The 21,177-nt window shown below is 39.1% G+C and overlaps 1 protein-coding gene across 3 annotated transcripts; it reads right to left on the bottom strand.

The window, feature by feature from the left end:
* Positions 1-155: 155 nt before the first annotated feature.
* Positions 156-19,337, bottom strand: YTHDC1 (YTH N6-methyladenosine RNA binding protein C1). 3 transcript variants are annotated; one of them, XM_053461704.1, is made up of 17 exons: positions 18,928-19,337; positions 16,864-16,965; positions 16,334-16,659; positions 15,569-15,914; positions 13,171-13,260; positions 12,332-12,385; positions 11,068-11,162; positions 10,517-10,625; positions 10,047-10,164; positions 9,794-9,878; positions 9,063-9,229; positions 6,795-6,877; positions 5,486-5,522; positions 5,360-5,399; positions 2,476-2,538; positions 1,548-1,682; positions 156-1,258 (listed from the first exon to the last, which is right to left on the bottom strand). In XM_053461704.1, the coding sequence occupies exons 1-17, from the start codon at positions 18,956-18,958 to the stop codon at positions 1,019-1,021; spliced, it is 2,121 nt and encodes a 706-aa protein (XP_053317679.1). In that variant the 5' UTR covers positions 18,959-19,337; the 3' UTR covers positions 156-1,018. The 3 variants fall into 3 exon arrangements, with proteins under 3 accessions (XP_053317679.1, XP_053317680.1, XP_053317681.1); XM_053461705.1 differs by lacking the exon at positions 13,171-13,260 and having other exon boundaries at positions 18,928-19,335; XM_053461706.1 differs by lacking the exons at positions 12,332-12,385; positions 13,171-13,260 and having other exon boundaries at positions 18,928-19,335.
* Between the last annotated feature and the right edge of the window lie 1,840 nt (positions 19,338-21,177).

The following is a 21,177-nucleotide window of genomic DNA, read 5'->3' as shown; positions in this document are numbered from 1 at the left end:
TACTTCTAGTGGGGAAATCATGGACATTTAACTGACCCTTTAAAGATTAAATTAAAAACATGGACAATATTAAGTGGAAGCTTTGGAGTCAATACATAGCATAAGGAAATAAAACGTGTTCCTTACTTTTCAGAAATAAAACGCTTCATAAGTCATTTCATCTTTTCACAGTAGTTTTTATTATAAAAAACAAAAAACGGCACAAACACAACCCAGTGTGGCCGGAGACTATTCAAAATAACAGATGCTTTGTAGCAAGGGATTATAAGCTTAATAGCTCATACCATGGCTCATTACAAACTGCAGATATTGCAATTTTACCAATTTAAAACCAAAATGATGGCAGATGTCAAAACATTATCTAGCACACAGAGGTTATGATCACTCCCCACAGGTGATCAGACATCAACAATCAAAGCATCCAAATGGTTGTTTAAAAAAAAGAAAATTAAATATATATAAAAAAGAAAAAAAAGGTTCATGGTATTGCTCATCGTTACTAAGTGGGATTTGGAAAGGACTTCTAACAATTCATTCACTTGGCCTATATCTCAAGATCTGCATACCTTATAGCAGCATTATGGTCACACAATCAACTTGAACTATATGGAAGGAGAGAAAAAAAGAAAATGTGTAAAGGCAGTGACTACCTAACCATTTCACAATCGAGGGGGGGCATTCAAATTGTGTGTGATCCAATTTATTCACGAATTAACAAGGAAAACAAGCACTGGGATGAATTTGGTGTTACATTTCAAGAAAACCAATTACAAATCTCTATGCAAGGTTTGTGCGTCTTTATAATTTCTAGGTTTAATGACGATGCACCTTCTTTGCTTCATGTTTAAATTCATCCGGAGGACACTTGCATATCAAAAAAGATCAAAAGACATTTCTTGTTTTCCCCCACACAAACTCTTTAGAACAGCCCTAACAGATGTCAACACTGCATATATTTATGAGGGGAGGACATAAATCCATAAGTTCTTCAGAACACAACCGGTAGTGTGTAAGCCAGTTATCTTCTATATCTGCCCCGGTCTCCCCTGTCACTTCTGTCTCCTCGATCACCCCGGTCTCTATCACGAATTCGCTCCCTCTCCCGGTCTCTATCGCGGTCGCGGCCTCTGTCTCGGCGGGCGTCTCTGGGGCGCTCTCGCTCACGCTCTCTATCCCTCTCTCTTGGGCGGCTTCGCCGACCACTGACGACTGCTTGGGTGCGACGCAGGAAGTCATCTACTCTCATATCATAGTCGTGCTGGGAAAAAAAAAAAGGAACATTTTATTGCAAAGGTTTCAAAATCCTCAAGAAAAACTTTACAGGAGATATATGTAAGTTTTACATTTTATCATGAAGATCGAACCTGTAGGACTAAAAGAAATTATGCTTATACATGCTACATACTAAAATGTTCTTCAACCGATCTGCCTAGCACAAGGTAAAGACTTTGTTGCAAGCTTCACAACAGTAGCATTTAAGGACTAGAAAATATACAATAACTAAATCAAATGAAATTTACACTTAAGTGCAGTTGGTTTTCACTTACTACACGTTTGTCCCGATATCTTGCATCGTGGGGAACTGGATGATGACCCGAGAACTGTGGGTGTGCTTGAGGTGGAGGTGCATGGTGCTGATAGTAAGGGTGATGTGGGGGCTGTTCCATCGCAGGGTATGGAGGCTGCAAAAATAAATGAAATACCTTTAGGCTGAAGCTCTTGGTGTAAATACTAATACTTCTTTCATCATTAACACGTTAGGTGCTTGACATAAATTTGATACTTAGACCAATATAACTGATATACATTACATTTAAAGTAGTGCATTTAGATAAATCGAACGATAACACAAAACCTGAATTCAGTAAAGGAATAACCAGTCAGTAATTAAGATTGAGAAGCCTAGTTGGGTAGGATACCAGTAAGGTGCCAATTCAGTGTGAAACCACAAAAGCAGATTAGCATTAAACTATATTTAATGATATGTCTCTCTAGACTTTCGCAAACAGAACAGAAAAAATATTCAATAAAAGGATATGGTCAGTTGACATATCATTTAAGCCTTTACCGTCAAAACAGGCTTAAAAGTATAGCCTGGTAGACATATTCCAAACCTTTCGTTTTAACTACAGATACATGCATTTCCTCTGTGTTTAGGTCCATACCCACTTTCTGATAACAATCGATACAGCTGTATTAGCCCAAAACAATCTAGAACCTTTAGTGAAAGTCAATAGCTTTTACCATGCCACACAGAATAAGGCCTTCGAAGGGATCTTGGAGGACTCTTCTTTAGGTAGAACAGCAGACTGAGCAGAATTCCTATGCTGGCTCAATAAAAGTTATCAACTGACTTTAAGGCCCAACTTAAGTGAAAGATGACTTTTATAAAGGTGTTGCTAGTTTTGGAGACATAACGCAGAAGTTGAAAGTAACTTTAGTTTACATCACTTGAATCACTATACAAATACATACCATTCCTTGCCACGGCGGTGGCGGCCCCATGTTGTGAAACTCTCTAACATAATCATTGTAAGACTGAAAAAACAAAAAGAAAAATGTGTCACTCAAAAGCAAGGAGAAATGAAATTTAAATAAACAAACCAAATTGTGTAAAACAAATGTTTATTTTGGAACTACCTGTGCCACGCATAAGCAGTCTCGCCTGTTTATTTTACCTTCCACACAGACAAAACCAATGCATTCCACCCTTCCATATACAGTATCTCACAAAGGTGAGTACACCCCTCACATTTTTGTAAATATGTGATTATATCTTTTCATGTGACAACACTGAAGAAATGACGCTCTGCTACAATGTAAAGCAGCGAGTGTACAGCCTGTATAACGGTGTAAAATAATACCCCTAGGTGGAAATGTCCAAATTGGGCCCAAATAGCCATTTTCCCTCCCTGGTGACATGTGACTCAGTGTTACAAGGTCTCAGGTGTGAATTGGGAGCAGGTGATAATATTGGTGTTATCGATCTCACACTCTCATACTGGTCACTGGAAGTTCAACATGGCACCTCATGGCAAAGAACCCTGAGGATCTGAAAAAAAAATAATGGTTGCTCTACATAAAAGACGTCCTAAGCTAAAAGAAGATTGCCAAGACCCTGAAACTGAGCTGCATCACGGTGGGCAAGACCATACAGCAGTTTCACAGGACAGGTTCCATTCAGAACCGGTCTCACCATGGTCGACCAAAGAAGCCGAGTGCACATGCGCACCGTCATATCCAGAGGTTGTCTTTGGGAAATAGACGTATGAGCGCTGTCAGCATTGCTGCAGAGGTTGAGGGAGGTCACCCTGACAGTGCTCAGACCATATGCCGCACACTGCATCAAGTTGGTCTGCATGGCGTACCAGAAGGAAGCCTCTTCTAAAGATGATGCACAAGAAAGCCCGCAGTTTGCTGAAGACAAGCAGACTTACCACATGGATTACTGGAATCATGTCCTGTGGTCCCATGAGACCAAGAGAAACCTGTTTGGTTCAAATGGCGTCAAGCGTGTGTGGTGGCAACCAGGTGAGGAGTACAAAGACAAGTGTGTCTTGCCTACAGTCAAGCATGGTGGTGGGAGTGTCATGGTCTGGGCCTGCATGAGTGCTCCGGGCACTGGGGAGCTACAGTTCATTTAGGGAACCATGAATGCCAACATGAACCGTGTCATACTGAAGCAGAGCATGATCCCCTCCCTTCAGACACTGGGCCAAAGGGCAGTATTCCAACATGATAACGACCTGAAACACACCTCCAAGATGAACACTGCCTTGCTAAATAAGCTAAGGGTAAAGGTGATGGACTGACCAAGCATGTCTTCCAGACCTAAACCCTATTGAGCATCAGTGGGGTATCCTGAAACGGAAGGTGGGGGAACGCAAGGTCTCTAACATCCACCAGCTCCGTGATGTGGTCATGGAGGTGTGGAAGAGGATTCCAGTGGCAACCTGTGACGCTCTGGTGAACTCTATGCCAAAGAGGGTTAAGGCAGTGCTGGAAAATAATGGTGGCCACTTAGGGGTGTACTCACTTTTGTTGCCAAGGCTTACACATTAATGGCTGTGTGTTGAGTTATTCAGGGGACAGCAAATGTATACGGTTATACAGGCTGTACACTCACTATTTTACATTGTAGCAGAGTGTAATTTCTTCAGTGCTGTCACATGAAAAGATAATAAAATATTTACAAAAATGTGAGGGGTGTACTCACCTTTGTGAGATACTGTATCAGTTAAGCCAGTTTAGTGTATAAAAGCAAAACAGAGCTCACACAAACACCACTGATCAGTTAACATGACTATCGGTTACATATTGCTCATTTTTCAGTCTTGCATATTCCGTTTCTATAACGCAGCAGCACTGTTCTACCTTTATGGACAGCATGGGTAGTACTTAGTGCTGTTCAATTGTTACAGAGAAAATTGAATGGACCTCTCAGAAAGGAGAAACAGGCAAACATGTAAAGCATGTGTGTTTACAGAGAAAGACGTTCTAAGTGAACTCTATAAAAGTAGAAGACAAATCCACGTGATCCGATGGGATACACCCAAAGGTAATAAAAGAGCTTCAGTGTCCTCACAGAACCTTTGGCAGGCTTTTTGCAGTCACTGTTGGCAGGAGTAGGTCAAGAAGTTGGCAATTGCAGTACCACTTCAAAAAAAAATGAAGAAGGAAGACTGTCAACTACAGACCGGTAAGAATTATATCTGTGGTTGGGAAACCATTGTTGGGTCAAGGAATGTTAAATATCCTGACGTAAGTGGTTTGCAAGATCAAAAACCGCACAGGCTTACTTCAGGGAGGTCAACCTAACAATCCTTTGGCTGTCTAACTTAAATAACAGACCAGGGAGTAACAGTAGATATCACCCTGATATCTAGATTTCAGTAAGGCATTTGACACTGTCCAACATAGACTGTCTTTGGGTTTAAACGTTAAAATAGTTGAACAGATAAAGCAATGGTTGAGTGAAAGGAGATAGACGGTCGGTGTAATAGTGTGTATTCGAGGGATCAGTGTTAGGACCCATATTTGAATATTTTTTATTAGCGATAAAAAAGGGTCTTAACACTAAGGTAAGTCTTTTTGAAGATGAGGTCGGCATTTGCAGTATAAAATCTCAATATTTATAGCTTGGAGGAAGAGAAGAGAGATAAGGATTTAGAAAAAAGTATAGGTGGGAAGTCTACGTCAAAGGATGAAAAGCATTAGCTGTTAGCTGCTTTTTAACTGGGCTACCAGAGTTGTTAGACTTCCTCTGAGAGTAGAGATCTCATATTAAAAAAAAAAAGCAATAAATTCATAAAGTTCAATTTTTAACATCACACACGACACATGACGTAACCAATCTTACCCCATTTAGAAATACATCTCTGCGCACCCCGGTAAATCTTCTGTCAAAAATAAATATTAAGAAAAATTAATATTTCTGCTACAATTTTGTCTGCAAATAATTTATACAAAAACAAAGCATATTTACCGATCTACTTCTTGGTATCGAGGATCCTTAACAAACCCTGTAAGTAGAAGAGACAGATTTCTCCAGTTATTAAATCACTATTTCTGGACCCGTGTTTGTTTTTTTTATTTCTATTTAATAACCACTGCTGATTAATAGGAATTACATCCGAATTCAAATGTTATACTTTGTTTTCCAAGCACACTATTAAATGTCTGTAATTATAAATTAAATATATTGTGTACATTTAATAGTATAAAGAATTGATAATGGAGAAAAGAAAAAACAGTACAAAAATTTAATTTTCAAACATCTATGAGAGTGGAAGACAAAGACATAAACCCTTTGTTTCAGAAAAGGTTGGTGATGTTGGGGGGCACATAAAGATAATAAAATACCTTGGAACCCAAAATGTCATCATATTTTTACCACAGGCAAGTCAATTTACAGAAAAAAAACCCACATAGCTTGAGCTAACTGCTTTGGAGACTTTTAGTGTAAAAGTTAATATCATGCGAGCCGAGACTGGTGGCTTGAACCTATCAACAACGATCAGAAGCACTAAGGAGAAATATATTAGTGGGAAATAATGCCTATTAAAAGGATGGGAAGGTGGCTCTCCCCTCAGTATACACTTAAGATGGGGTTCCAACACACTGGTGATTGTTATTGACAAGATACCATTAAATAGCACTTTTAATTTCTAGCTACAATGATTTAAGAATGTACCGATTTGTTGAATTTTGACTTTTCATCTTTTCCTCCTGTCTTTACCAAAACTAAGAAATGTAAGCAGGAAGCATACCTAATTACACTTCCTGCACATTTTTTAAAGTACTCCCATTAAACCTAACTGGAAGAGGGGAAGCCAATTGTGTATGCTAGTTGAACATCAATGTTCAGCTAGCAGACTTGCCAATGGCTACCAACAGTCCAACTGCTTTAATATGGGTGCCTATGAGCATGTACAGGAAGTATACGCAGGTACACACATACGCTCCCTGCACTCAGTAGAGGAGACAGAAGTCCAATCTTGTAATAGCAATAACTAAAGAATTTATGTTGTAAATGGAATTCAGTTCATGTTACTTTAGCATCGCCAAGTAGAATTACAAACATAGCATTAGAGGACAGATAAGAATCATTTGGACGACCAATGTAATCTTTCAAATAACTTAAGTTGCAACATAAGTACGCTTCTTCTTCATAATCCTAAAATGCACATGTAGAGAACCGTGATGGAAAGTTACAGACTGGTCACGTATGCTGTAACAAAGAACATAGGTACCAAGCGTTTATAATACAAAGAGAATCTTGGTGAGATATTAACCTGGTCTCTGGTGAAACTCTGCGGGATAGTCAGTTCTTGGTTTCTTTCGGTTGTTATGAATATCATAATCTTCCGGTCGACGCCTACACAAATTAAATGTCAGAAATTAAATCAAAAATTGGAAAAAGGTTTGGTAAATACATACCTGTAAAAGTTGCCACCACCTTGAAGCCAAGTGGATTTCTATATATTATCTGCTGAAGGCACTGAATCACTCTGCAAGCATTCACAGGTTCCACATATAAACTACTCAAAGGCATACTGTATAACAATAGGTGTACCTACATCTTTAAAGCAATAAACTTGTTTATATAGAAATAAATCTATCTAAAACACATTCCATGGAAGCTGAAGTTATCTCATACTAAGGTTGGAGATATCATAAGAGCCAACCAGCATCGTAGAATAGGCTCCCTATAACAGAGAATGCTTCTGCAGCAGGGCTGCATTGAAATCATTAACCTGCACAATGTATTAAGTTAAACGATACCAACTCGTCCCAAAAGTCAGGAGACGTTCTGGCTAATCTGGAAGTTATACTCTCCCTCTACTATCATTATCTATACGTGGAATACTGCTATTGCATTAAATGTGAACAGGTGAGTTTGTCAATAAAAAACACCTTACTAAACACAAAATCACGACCCCTAATCTAACTAAACTGTTATATTGGAGTAAGTACATAAGGTATTTATTACTCAATTAACAATGTAACATACTTCAAATGAAAGCACTAACAAAAGTTTATTGAAGTTTACCCTCTGAGCAGGAAGCACTGCAGTTGCACATTTAGCAAAAAAAAGAAGAAAAAAAAAACTGGTGTAAAGAGGGAACATACCGCTTTCCTGTAGAGTGCATTTACGATCGGTATAAAATATAGCAACAGTTCATACAGTAGTCCGCTAACGGGTTTTAAGCTGCAGGCCGCACAAATACACGGCTGACCTGAGAAGGTGTGGTGCTGTTACAAGAATATTTTGCAGTCCATTGCAAAAGTGCAGTAAAGGATTCACTTGTTATTATACACTTGTTATTAGCATGGAAACCTCTTAGCTTACAACTTCTGTGTGCTCAGTCCATTTAAGGCCATAAAAAAAGAAAAAAAAATTAAAAAAAGTAATAAAAATGAAAATGAAATAAGGGGGTTCTGTCAGGTTTCCTTCTACCTAAATCGGCGGCATCCTTTCGAAAGGCATAGGGAATCTGGAACTGGCTCTCTACCACCTACCACCGAATAACCCAGTTGTACACCCCATGAAACCAACATATCCAGTCTTTAGAAGAAACCTGCATGGTGTATCTGTGCGCAATTAGCCTATAAGAGGGAGGGGTGATTGGCTGAAGGGCTTTTAAACATCAGTTCTTTGAAAGCCTTCTCCAATTCTGAAACCTGTTATACCCCCATATTTTTTTTTTCCTGGTATATGATAAGTTCATAAAGTAGTGAATAAGAACCAAGGCGATCCACTATAGCATTTATAGTCCACAGGTACTGCCAGCATCTGGAAGGAATGTATAGACACAGCAACAGCCCCACTTTCTGGTTTGTTGCCGGGTCTCCAAGTGCAACTTTCTCCCCTTTCCAAAGAACCTAAAGCGGTTTCAGGTGCTCAGCAAGATGTGGTATTCACTGTGGTATTACTTAAAGAGAACATTTTGCAATCTGCTTCTAACACATCATGCCGAAGCCATATGGAAATAGTCCCAACAAGGCTCCTCTTGAAAACAAAGCAACATTTTTTTTTAAAGCTTTATCTCCCCAAAAGGAGGTGGCATCTTCTGCAACACCATTAATGATCCATTAATAAAGTCCCATATCTGACAGGGGTTATCCAGGGTTACACCTGAAAGAAAAGGCTTTTAACAAGATATTAACATTTTCTTTCTGTATGTTAAGATGTATTTCTATATATGTTACTCAGACTTCAGTCTGCCTACACCTCCAACACGGCTCAAAAACTTTCACTTGCGTATTAAAATGAATGCTAGTCTATACTGGTCTACAACTGCGCCTCTCCAGTGAACTTTTTTTTTACTCAATTGAGCAACCTCCCCTGCTGGGTCAAAAGCAACGTGGGACTGGGGGGAGTGTGGGAGGGGCGGAAGGGACAGGAACAACATGAAATCCTCAATGAAGCCACAAACGCCTCCATGCAGCTTGATGTGAGGATTTTGGATCTTCATCATTGCCAGGAAAACGCGTGCTGTGTTGTCCGTCACGTTACTCCAGCACAAGTGCTTATTATCAGTCCAAAGAACTTTTCTAACCTTCCCACTTCTCGGGTTGTCTCTCGGCGCGAGGGGCGTCCTCTAGATCTTGGCTGGGAATGCATTCTTCTCTTGTGTCTCATTTTGTGGATGACTTGATACAAGTCAATGGTTTCATCCGTGGGAAACAGAAGGCAGAGCTGGTTTCCGCACTCTGGTTCAATTTCCTGAATATAAGCAAAGAGAAAATTCACCAAACTGTGGAATATATATTATATATATATATATATATATATATATATATATATATATATATATAAATAAATAAATAAAACTTAAATTTGCTTGAAACACATTTCAAGCAAAGCGATTGTATGTATTTTCATGTAAAATTTGATGTCAAGCTAATGACACTTATATTACAATATTTAATAGAATTTCTCTTTATGGCATCATGTGAATAAAAACCATGGTGTATTTGCAAATATATACATACACACACACACACAATATATATTTAAATACACAAACATATATTTATTTTACTACCATCACACAGCTGTCAAAATGTATTATGTAAAAACCATCATTTTTATTTAAAAGCCAACCAATTCTTTCCAGAGCAGCAGACATGTCAGTATATCTGCCTCACTTGCTCTAGGTCAATGTAACAATGAAAAAGTTTAATCTCGTGTCTCTTGAGCAAATGCACACTTCTTTAAGTTAAAATAGTAATACTAAATAATATAAATGAAGATCTGACCTTTAGAAAATAATGTTTTTTTTTTTACCTGTCCATCCCGTCCAATCTTCACGGGTTTATGTTCGTTCCAAGGGTTGTTTAGGTGTGCTGATTTGGTGAAGGGCAATTCCCTCCTGTTGATAGGCAAGAAACATCCAATCACAAAATTCAGAGGTATGAATATACATTTTTAAAGTTTACATAAAATTACATTAAATTGTTGTTTTTTTTGCCATAAAAGCACGTGTTTGGAGAACAATTTGCTGTCACAACTGCTGTTTGTAGTATATGAAAATGCCTACCTGCAAATCCAGTCTATCTTGAACACCCCCCCAAGCATCTTTGCATTCATTCCTGCTGGCAGCACCCAGTGGATAGGAGAACCACCATGATGAGATTCTGATGACAGCCTTGCGAATCCTATGAGAAAATAACCCAAGCTATTACATGACATGGCATTTTGTTTTTGATTACTATATGATGGTGTGCGCATGTATATAAGAAAGGTTCATAAAAAAAAAATCCTATTTTGTAAAAGAAAAGTTTTGGGTGGGAACTTTAAACAAAGAGGAAAATGTACTGCTTGAGAAAAGCAGTCTATTACACACATAACTGATCATAATTTATATTCAGACACTGGAAAGATATACATTTTGAATTCAGAGCAGTGTTTGCACACACAATGTATAACGCATGGACAAAAATGCAAATTGGACAGAAAACAAAAGGTACTATTAAAAGCCTTTTTTGGTCCCAAAATGAACAGGCTTACCTTGGAATTTACCACTTTCTCTAACAGAGAAGATGAGAATAACACTCCTTGCAGCTCTGAAGGCTGCATTTAGCTTCTTCTCATTCACTGGTAAAGTTGACCAAACACCCTATGTCATAAAAAAAAAACAAAAAAAAAAACATTGCGTTCAAAAATAAGTCAATGGGCACCAAAAGTTCATATGGCGACACACACATAGCACATATCAAAGTCAACCATTAATGGCAGATTTACGGCACAAATAATCCCAGCTGCTGTGATTCTAATCTGAATGTATAACCTGTGCGCTGTTAACATTGTTATACTCATTTATGTACAGCAAATATTTTGTATGTTAATATTGATAAACGTAAATACATTTAGATGGCAAGCACACATTTACAGAGAGCTACTGAGTGTGTCTTTATGCCTCTAAACAAAAAAAATTAATCGCTTGCCTTAATTATTTGATAGTTGGGCACCCATTCGCTGAACCAGAAACAAATTACCAACACGATTGGTGGAATTTCAGCTATAGCTATACATGTCTGCCATGGGTACATTTAAATTACCTTTGCTTTAGCCAAGGACACATTCTCGTGGTTGTTACTCTTGATGAGGAAGAATCGAGCATCTTGAAGAATATACCTAATTTTATTGATTCGTTCTGAAAAATGAAGCACAGACTTTATTTTTTCATACACATGCAATCTTTTAATAATGTTATGGTATAATTAGACAATTAGACTTTACTAGTCAAAATCAGAACCCCATACACACAGAGATTATATATATATAATATATATTTACTTTCATTTTTAAATAGAAGGTCTTATTCATAATATATTTTGGAACAACCTTAAACAAAAACAAAAATCCACTGAAATACATATACCTAATACTTGTCTTTTATAAAATAGTCTGCTGCTCTACAACAGAGGAAGACATAGCAACTAGTTAATATCCCTGGGTAAAAAAAAAACCAAACATCAGGAATGAATACAGTATAAAACTCACTCAGGCATCACCATGGGGTTAATTAACTAATGGTAGAGCCATGGTTTTAAATTGCCTCATTTCACACAATTTATGATGAAGAACCAACACTGGCTGGTTCCTCCACCAAGCATGGTTGAGCTGCTCCATGATGGAGGGCCAGCTCCTGTAGCTTTAGATCACAGAGGTTGGCCCTTCACACGGTATAGGGAAGTCAACAAACCGTAACCATGACTTTCCTGATTAAAACTCTCATAGGAGGGATGCAAAATTATAGATAGTAAATTAAATACATTAAACAAAAATAGAAGTTCAAGAGCAGCTTGGTCAAACTAGTGGTGTCAAATTTGGTACTTCTCTGCAGCAATATTATTAAATCAGTATAATGAATGGGGGAGTACCATAATTGCTTGCCTGTCACTTTCACAGATTACATGTGGAGTATTTCTAAAGAAAAACAAGCCATCAGTAATAGAAATGAATAATGTAATTTTAAGAACCAACAGCCCTTGCAAGTCAAGTAAAGTAATAGCAGTAACAAAATCAGATATTTTGGCTTTACCAATGAAAACTGGGACAACTACTGAAAGCGGTTGCATCCTGAAAATGTATTCTATTCCATCTTTAAATTTCTCAGTTTTATATGATTTAAGTCCGAAGTTTGTGGGAGCGCATATATTTCAAATTTCCAAAATATTGTCATTTTACTGAAGATTGACAATTCAGACCCACTGTGGTAAGAACCATGCAAGAACTACCCAAACGTTCTGGAAACAGTCACAATTCTTGGTCTTTTAAGGGACTGAGGGTCAATCGCAGAATAACAAAGTTAAAGAATACCTTTTCGGACATCACGAACAGAAGAGGATAATTTTTCGTGCTTCTTTTCTGAACCTGCATTTAGCCAAAAGTACATGTATTCAGGTTGTGCCTTCAGACATAAAATACATTTCCAAAACTGTATTGTCCAGTTTTCTTTGATCATTCGCACAAAAACAATATCAATCAGAAAAACTTTATTAAACCGATACCATTCAGCCATGATTAGAAGACATCCAATTTATAAATAGAGGTGAAAATCCCATATTTCAACTCTGCAGCAAACCTACGATCCAAGGAGTCGCATGAACAATGTCACATCGCTCCTACACAATGATATATATATATATTTAAACATTTTACCCGTGTTGGAAATGTAATTTGTGCAGAAGACAATCATTGAGCAAATCAAGCAGCCAAAGAGAATTATTTTCAGCACAGTTTGGCAGCCAAGAAACAGAGAATTAGGAGAAGTCTGCCGTAAAGTCACTTTATCGCACCCTTGCGCAAGACGCCTATTCATATATGCATTTTCTGTGCCGTATCGGAGGCTGTTATTAGGCCATAATTCATTTTTGGAATTGCTGCTCACAATGCCAACATAGCGAATCCAGATCAATACATCTTAAGGCGGGGGGGATGTTTACATTACAGGCATTTTCCTCAAAAGAAATTCTCAATTGGGTGTTTCAGTTTAACTAAAACATTATGTTTCATAAATCAATGAAAAGGACAGAACAAAGCCACTAACTGTTCCAGACTAATTGCCATTACCAACATATACTATGCTTACAAAATCTATTTATTTTGTGGAAGAAATCGGTATTATCTAAAAAAAAAAAAAAAAAGGGAAATACTACCTGCATACGAGTCTGATGCAGAACTTCCACTTCTATCAAACACAATTGGAGAAATACCTCTAGCCCTTTTCCTTTCCTTCTTTTTCTCATCTAGAAAATATGTGAAAAGATCACGTAAGCATGGCGGGGGGGGGGTTTAAATGCTCCAACAGCCAAGCACTGACAGAGCGGTATCCCTTTCCATGTTGAAACCGGGATCCATTGACAGAACAAGGGATCAAAAACCTAATTTCACATTTACAAGGAGGCAACAGTCTCCTGAAAAGCTACACTTGGACTTAACGTCTTTGGAATAACACCCCCTAAAAGAGGACAGGGTGCCAAATAACAGCCAATAAGATCATTTTCACAGAAGAAGCGAGGACAGGAGAGCGATCATACCAAATCTGCAAACAGAGAATGGCAACCTGCTCAGGAATATAACCAAAAGGAGCCAATTTGTGCTGTCTAATAAGATACTCCCCATGTGCCTTTTGTACTATTATTGAAAGTAAATGTGTGTCTTAGTTCTCAGAGCTGAAGTTTAAAGATTCATCAACTTATTTTTCACTAAATCCTTTAAAGCCCATCCACAGGCAAGTAACCAACGTTTAAAGCACATAAGATATTTCCAAGAGGAAAAGACTTCTAACTCTGCCGTATAAGGTGCACATTCCAGATTAGAAGGTGATGAATGTACATCCACCATCAGTAAACACTTACCAAGTATTCAGATGATAAGGATAATAGCATATTATACGAAATTATGCAAACTTCATCATGTGAAATAACTACTTGCGTTTAGTCTGTATAACATTGGGCACAATTTGTCATTCCACATGCACAGCAGGTTACTGGATTACAGTAACGCAAGGATATGAAATCAAATGGAATTGCACCCCATAGCTACAATCATTGGTACATAGGTGCCGCCACAGTTATAATGCATACACAAAAAGAGAGGTTGGAATGCAGCACTCAGCAGTGAAATGGTGCACGAGCCAGGGTACCACCAAGTCCCTCAATAAATCCAAAATAAAGAAGCAGAGGCTCAGCACTTCAAATAATAAGGTGAGTTTATTTCACACAGGCAACGTTTCGACGCAAGGCTTGAGAAAGACCTGTTCGTCGAAACGTTGCCTGTGTGAAATAAACTCACCTTATTATTTGAAGTGCTGAGCCTCTGCTTCTTTATTTTACAGTTATAATGCAGTCATGCTCCTGGGCACTTAAACACAAACATATTTTGGGGAAACTGCCGGCATTTAAACAGCTCAGCAATTTGCTGGTCTGGGGTTCAGCAACTCGGGCGGATGAACTCGACAAGCAAAATGATCTACAATAAGTTAGTCTGTTTAATACTTTAATCAGATGAGGACATCCAGGAAAATGTATGACTTCCCACGCACAATGTTGAATAGAGTAGGTGTTTTCACGTTAATCAGAAGATTTTAGTAATGGCCGACTTCTACTGTTGGCAGTCAGTAGGAATCTACCGCTGTGTGCCGAATACATTTGTGTTGGGGGTGTGCCTTAACGGCCATTTTACTAGTGTGATTCACAGGCACTACTGCAAGTGTTTCCTACAGCTGTGTGCGCTGCCTTTCCTAGAAGTAACTAAACTCTCCAATAGCAAAATGACCACAGGTAAGAAAGTACTCAAGTGAAAAAAAATATATAAAAACTTACTGTTTGTGGCAAAAAAAAATAAATTACATTGCTACCCAACCATAGAGCAATATCAAGGGGATACAAAAGTATGGTGAAAAATCCCTTTTAAAGTGAATGCTTCCATGTTAATGGAAACAACATACCAAGCAATTACTGTCAAGAGTCGTTGGGTAACCATGCTTCAAGAGTGGCTGAGGGAGCTGTCCCTGCACTTTACATTACTGCATGCGCTGCACAATTAATCGGGTTATAAATGTTGTATATACAGAAAAATATGGCTTCCCTCAAGCAAATAATGTTTGGTAGGGATAGGATACACAAATTACATCATAGCTGAAATAGTTTAAGCAGATTTTTAAATATTCGAGAAAAAATTATTTTTCAGAAATATATATATAAAAATTAATATTAGATCGTAAAAGTATCAATGATACCCTCAATATGCTCCACAAGAATATGATTGTTAAATAATATGAAAGGCTGGGATGTGCGTAAGGCTATCCAGAAGATTTAGTAAAGCGATTCAAAAAAGGCAGGTTCTTTTCCTGTCGTCGTCGTCATCATATATCTAGGTAACCAGGGAACGTGTGCACCGCAAATAATTCTCCTTTCCTTAACAGGTTTAAAATTAGTTGATAAACTAATGACTTTTCAACCATGTGTAAGTTAACAGTCTGCAGTAAAGACATTGGCAAATTTGGTCACGGAACACAATACAGACAGACAAATGATATACACTAAAAGTTACCTGAAATGTCAGAGCCTGATCCTGATCGAATCGAATCACCAGAGAAAGAGGCAGACTCAGATTCTGAGTCGCTGGCCTCGCTGCGTGTATCATAATCATTTCCTTCCCTCTGGTCTCGTTCCTGTTCATCCTGATCATATTCTTCTTCATCTTCTTCACCCTCTTCTTCCTCTTCAGCATCTTCGCCGTCATCATCATCCATTCCATCATCATTCTCACTATGGTTGCCTTGATCAGACGATTCACTACTTCCAGATTCTTGATCTGAGCCATATTCCTCAGAATTTCCATCATTGGAGGAGTGGCTGGACCTACTTTGACGTCTGCTTACCTCGTGTCTTATCTTCTAACAAAGGATTGGTTGTCAAAACAAAAAACATAAGAGTTACAAAAGAATATACAAAACAGTGAGGTTTCCCCTAAGAGTTACTTTACATTAATAGAGAAGATGTTAAACTGTTGAGATAGTTGCAACAATGTTTAATCTAAACATAAAATCCACAAATGTACAGAATGAAACAGTTTAGAAGAAGTTATATAACCAAGTATAGGCCAACATCTTTTCCCAACATAACTATGGGTAAGATGTGTACATTGACATGAATGTTGCCAAATAAGAGGTCATTAGGTTTAGCCAACGTTAAACATGTTCTTGCTTATAGTCATCGCTTAACAGTGTCAAGATATCACTAACCAATATCATAGTTTCATTGAAACGTCACTACTGAAGTTACTCATTTTATATACGTAAGAAGCACTCATTACCTCAGAAGCTATTTCTGGAGTGTTCGATTTGGGCCTCCTGCCAGAGTCTCTCTTTCTAATGCTCATCTTTTCGTGCGGACCTTTAAAAACTTCATGTACAGCACTGCCAGAGGAACGGATCCGCCGATCGCCATCGGGCCTCCGGTTCCGTTCTTGCCTCTGAAAGTCATCACTTTTGTATTCCGGAGCCTGCTTTCCTTTAATGCTGGCAACCCTTTTGTTGCTCCCCGCGGACAGCCTCTGAGGCGGTTGTCTTGTTACGTGTGAGGATTGTTTTTGTCTCTTTGACTCTCCCATTTCAATTCTGTCGCTTTTCCTTTTGGACCCTAAGGAAATGTAAATGATCAAGCTACAGCAATGTGCCAATTAAACATGACATTAATTCCAGGAAAAAGGTAAAATTCTGTAATCACTGCGTTTAGTCATTTGACAATACCGTACGTATATCCAGACATTACTGGCTTACAAGTGGACATCTTCACATAGGGAAAAGAAGCATTCTGATTGGCAAAAAGTAATAAAATGAATACCTTTTTTCTCATTCACATCTTGCTCACTTTCTGGGTTGTACAGTTCATCATCTTGGTCTGGTGCTTCAGTTAAAATATCATCCAGCACATTAACTTCACCATCTGAAAGTGCAATAGAGAAACTTAGCGGAAATAAAAATGGTGGGCAAGAAGAAACTTTCTATAAAGTCATGATCAATTTTTCCCAAATCTACATGTTTGTATACTTAATAAACCAATGTAATTATATTTTATGAGTATATCACCTACCTTATGAAACCGTAGGAATCGCTATTTTAAATTATGTCTGCGTGATTATTATGATTTCAGTAGTTAAATTTGACAAACCATAATAAAAAAAAATCTTAAAATATATTATTGGTGTGAAAGCTGCTTCACATTTTTTTCAAGGATGTTAAAGTGTCAGCGAAGGTATGGCCAGTAATTGTTTTTCAGTGCTTTGAGTCTGGGCATCACAGTGTATGTCTCTGTATCTTCTTCCCACTGCTTATTCATTAAAGGGACACAACCCATCTAGCAGTCCCCCTTGCAAATGCAATTCTGCGTAATCCCTCCATGCACCTACCTTTTTCCCTGCTCCTTGGCTTGTAGGAGATATGTTCATGCCTTGGCCCAAGGCGCATATTCATGCCTCACTAATAAGCTTTATATAATACCCTACCGTGAACTCAACCGCTGCCTCAAATAGACATCTTGCAATTACTTCTCTCAGAAGAGCTCAGTGTATCTCCAGTTTTCAATTGTCAAAAAAATATGACCACTTCCTCCAGCTGCTGTGATGTCAGCCTGCCAGGATATGGTACACTTCCTTTCAGTATAGACAGGTAGGGAGTCCCTTTCAAACTATGGTAAAGACGAGTGAAGATGCCAACCACATATCTTAAGATCGGCAGGCTATAAGACTGAACCCCCCCACTGATTACTACCTTCATAAAGGGATCAGTAAATACAGTGCCGCAGATATGTATCTCCCAAAAAATAAATAAAAACAGATTAGGAGGATGGAGTTAACTCAAAACCAGAGTTGCCAGAAGGTTAGCTTAATTATGGAAAGAAGTATTATGTAACTATATATTTCTTTAATATAATCATTTAAGTTTACAGCTTCTCACATGTCTCCATTACTTACATGGGCTTGGTATGAAGACTATGTGCCTATCTAATATATATATATATATATATATATATATATATATATACACGCACATGATAAATTTGCCAAGGCAAGTGTTGACCATTAGAGAAGTGACTCCAGGGGCAGTTAAATGCCGGTGACACCCCCGTTAAATGTATTACAGTCCTCCCGCAGGCTTCTAGACCGTGAACCGGTCCAATGCATAGAAAGGAGCTGGGGAACGGTGTTGAATTGCAAAAGAAACACCATGAAAATTTTAAAGGACCACAAAGCTATCATGTGCATTATGGAGAAAGTTTTATTTCTTGTAATTTTCCCATTATATAAGGTAACAGGATACACAGTTTACCTTAAGCCATGTTACTGAGAATAGTTGAAAACGAAACCTAATGCTAGCATTGAAAGGGTTAAGAAACTAACCGCTCATTTATTTCGAAAATTAAAAACTGAGGGGATACATAGCAGCATCGAAAAGCTCATCCTAGTCACTTCCGCCATGGCTAGTCCTCAGTTACAGGCCAACAAAGGAAGTCCTGCCGCAAAGTGCCTCCAATGAGTCCGTGTGGAGTTATGTCCTCTCTCAGCCTCCGCACAATTATCCTCTGCTATGCATCACCTACATAGTCACCGCTTTCTGCTCCATCAATAACTCACGTACAGTTATCAAGATTGTAAGCAGGGTCCGCCATACCGCGTGACTACTTAAGCCCCGTTTCCGCATTGTACTGCGCTGCGGAATACGGTGGCGCTATACGAATCAATGAGGCCTGGGTGAAGCCCTGGCGCTATATAATTAAATATACGGTAATATAACAGCAACAAGACTACAAGCAAGTCTCCGCCAATGCAAAAGGAACAATACGAGAATACACAAACGGGAAATACATACACATACGCGTGTACATCACACAATGGAGGCTGCTGTGTACCTTTGCTCTGGTCTCCTCTCTCCGCCTCCATCCTCCTCCCGCTACCAGCCCGAGATCTCCTCCTTCTCCGTCCTCCCCTCCTTAGGTCCCCGCTGTTGTCCTGGCCGCTGGCGGATGTCAGCGTGTCCCCCCCGCCCCGCCGAGCGCCCCGCTCTCCTGCCGTGGCGAAGCGGATCCCAGGGGGAGTCACCCAAGCTAACACCGGGGGGAATAAGGACAATAGCCTCACAAGTAGACAGCTACGACAGCGGTTCGTGTGTCACATAGGCCTCAGCACTCTTAATGTCCCGGTATAATAGCTAAGGACAGAAGCTCGCTACAGTCCCGTCGGTGGCGTTTTTCTTTCTATTATAATACCAAAATGGCGGCTGCGTGATTTATTCTCCTGCGACAACAGCACTCGCCACTCCCAACGTGCACAGCGCGTTGACCAGTCTACCGGTGACGTCATACACTTCTTCCCGCGGGGTAGTCTAACGTTGTCTGGGTTCCGATGGTTTATTTTAGATTATTTTATAAATATATATATATTTTTTTTATTTAGGAGTTTTCTTTCCTTTCTTTCTGCCAATGTTGGGATTTTAGATTTTTTTTGGAGATGAATCAGGAATATTTTTAGTGTCAAATACAGGCTGACATGTATTTCGTTTCAAATATACTAGCGCCATCTAGTGGCTCTCCTAAGTTCCTGATACTTTTGCACTTGCTGCCCCCGAAAAAATCTCATTAATCATGAATGCATTTTAAAGTAAATTAATATACATTCTTTGTTTCGATTTAAAAACAACAAAAAAATAAATACATATTCTGATAACAATGCAGCTCCAGAACCGTAGCCTAGTGCCCGTCTCAGGTCTCTGGGATTCTTGCCGGTTTAGGAAGACAGCAGTCCAATTGAAATCGATGAGAGCATCAGATGTAAATTGGTCTTTTAGCCAGTAGAATGAACTATTAATTGAATTAATTAATGCGCTATTACCACAGGGTCATGAAATGTCACATTACGTGACCCCACTGTGCTCCTGCCCCTCCGAGCAAGGGGACCACAGGCAAAGTCAAATTCAAGAGAATGGGAGATAAAGGCTAACAAAGGGGTAACAACTAGACTTGTGCTTTTGTTTTTGTACAAACTTTATTTTTAACGAAAATCGCCTGTTTTGTGTGACTGGGATTATTGTTCATTGCTCACCTACCATACTGCAAGTTAATGAATTGTTTATTGTCATGCACATATTTACTGTTGTGGGGCCCCCAGTGGTGATGTCACTCCCTTAGCCACACCCTATCATGACCACATCTCTTCTTGGTTAAATATTTTTAGTAATAAAAAATATACATTTTAAACAATGTAAAGCAATTCAAATATAAATATATTAATATTGGCTGCAACTGAAAAATACAAGTAATTCTAATGACACATCTATAAATACTGAAAAAATAAAAGTATATTTAATATGACATAACTGCCATAACTATATATTGTGTCAGACATTGATGGTGGTACAACAAAACTGCCATTACTGCATACTGTGCCAGACATTCACGGTGGTACAGCATAACTGCCAACCCTATATACTGTGCCAGACATTGACTGTTGTACAGCGTAACTGCCATCACTATATACTATGCCAGACATGACGGTGCAGTACAGCAAAACTGCTATCACTACATACTGTGCCAGACATTAACGGTGGTACAGCATAGCTGCTATCACTATATACTCCGCTACTACCCCCGAGTGCCGGCGTGACATGAACTTCTGGTGCTCCTTCAAAGAAGCTCCAGCAAAAGTGGCGGACAGCAGCGGAGGTTGTCTACACGCATTGCGCAGAGTGGCATATCTGGGGGGAGCCAGAGTGGCGTATAAGGGGGTATAAGGCATATCTGGGGGGCAGAGTGGCATATCTGGGGGCAGAGTGGCATATAGGAGGGTATAAGGCATACCAGGGGGCACAATGGCATATAGGCGGTATAAAGCATATCAGGGGGGCAGAGTGGCATATCAGTGGCATATAGGGGGTATAAGGCATATCAGGGGGCACAGTGGCACATAAGGGGTGTAAGGCATATCAGGGGGCATAAGGCATATCTTGGGCGGAGTGGCATATAGGGGGTATAAGGCATATCAGGGAGGCCCAGTGGCATATAGGAAGTATAAAGGCATATTAGGGGGCACAGTGGCATATAGGGTGTATAAGGCATATCTGGAGGGCAGAGTGGCAAGCCTGGGGTCAGATGTGCATAATGGGG

This window comes from Spea bombifrons, chromosome 1 (genome assembly GCF_027358695.1).
Source record: "Spea bombifrons isolate aSpeBom1 chromosome 1, aSpeBom1.2.pri, whole genome shotgun sequence".
Classification (NCBI taxonomy): Eukaryota; Metazoa; Chordata; class Amphibia; order Anura; family Pelobatidae; genus Spea; species Spea bombifrons.
This window is presented reverse-complemented; position numbering and strand designations above follow the sequence as displayed.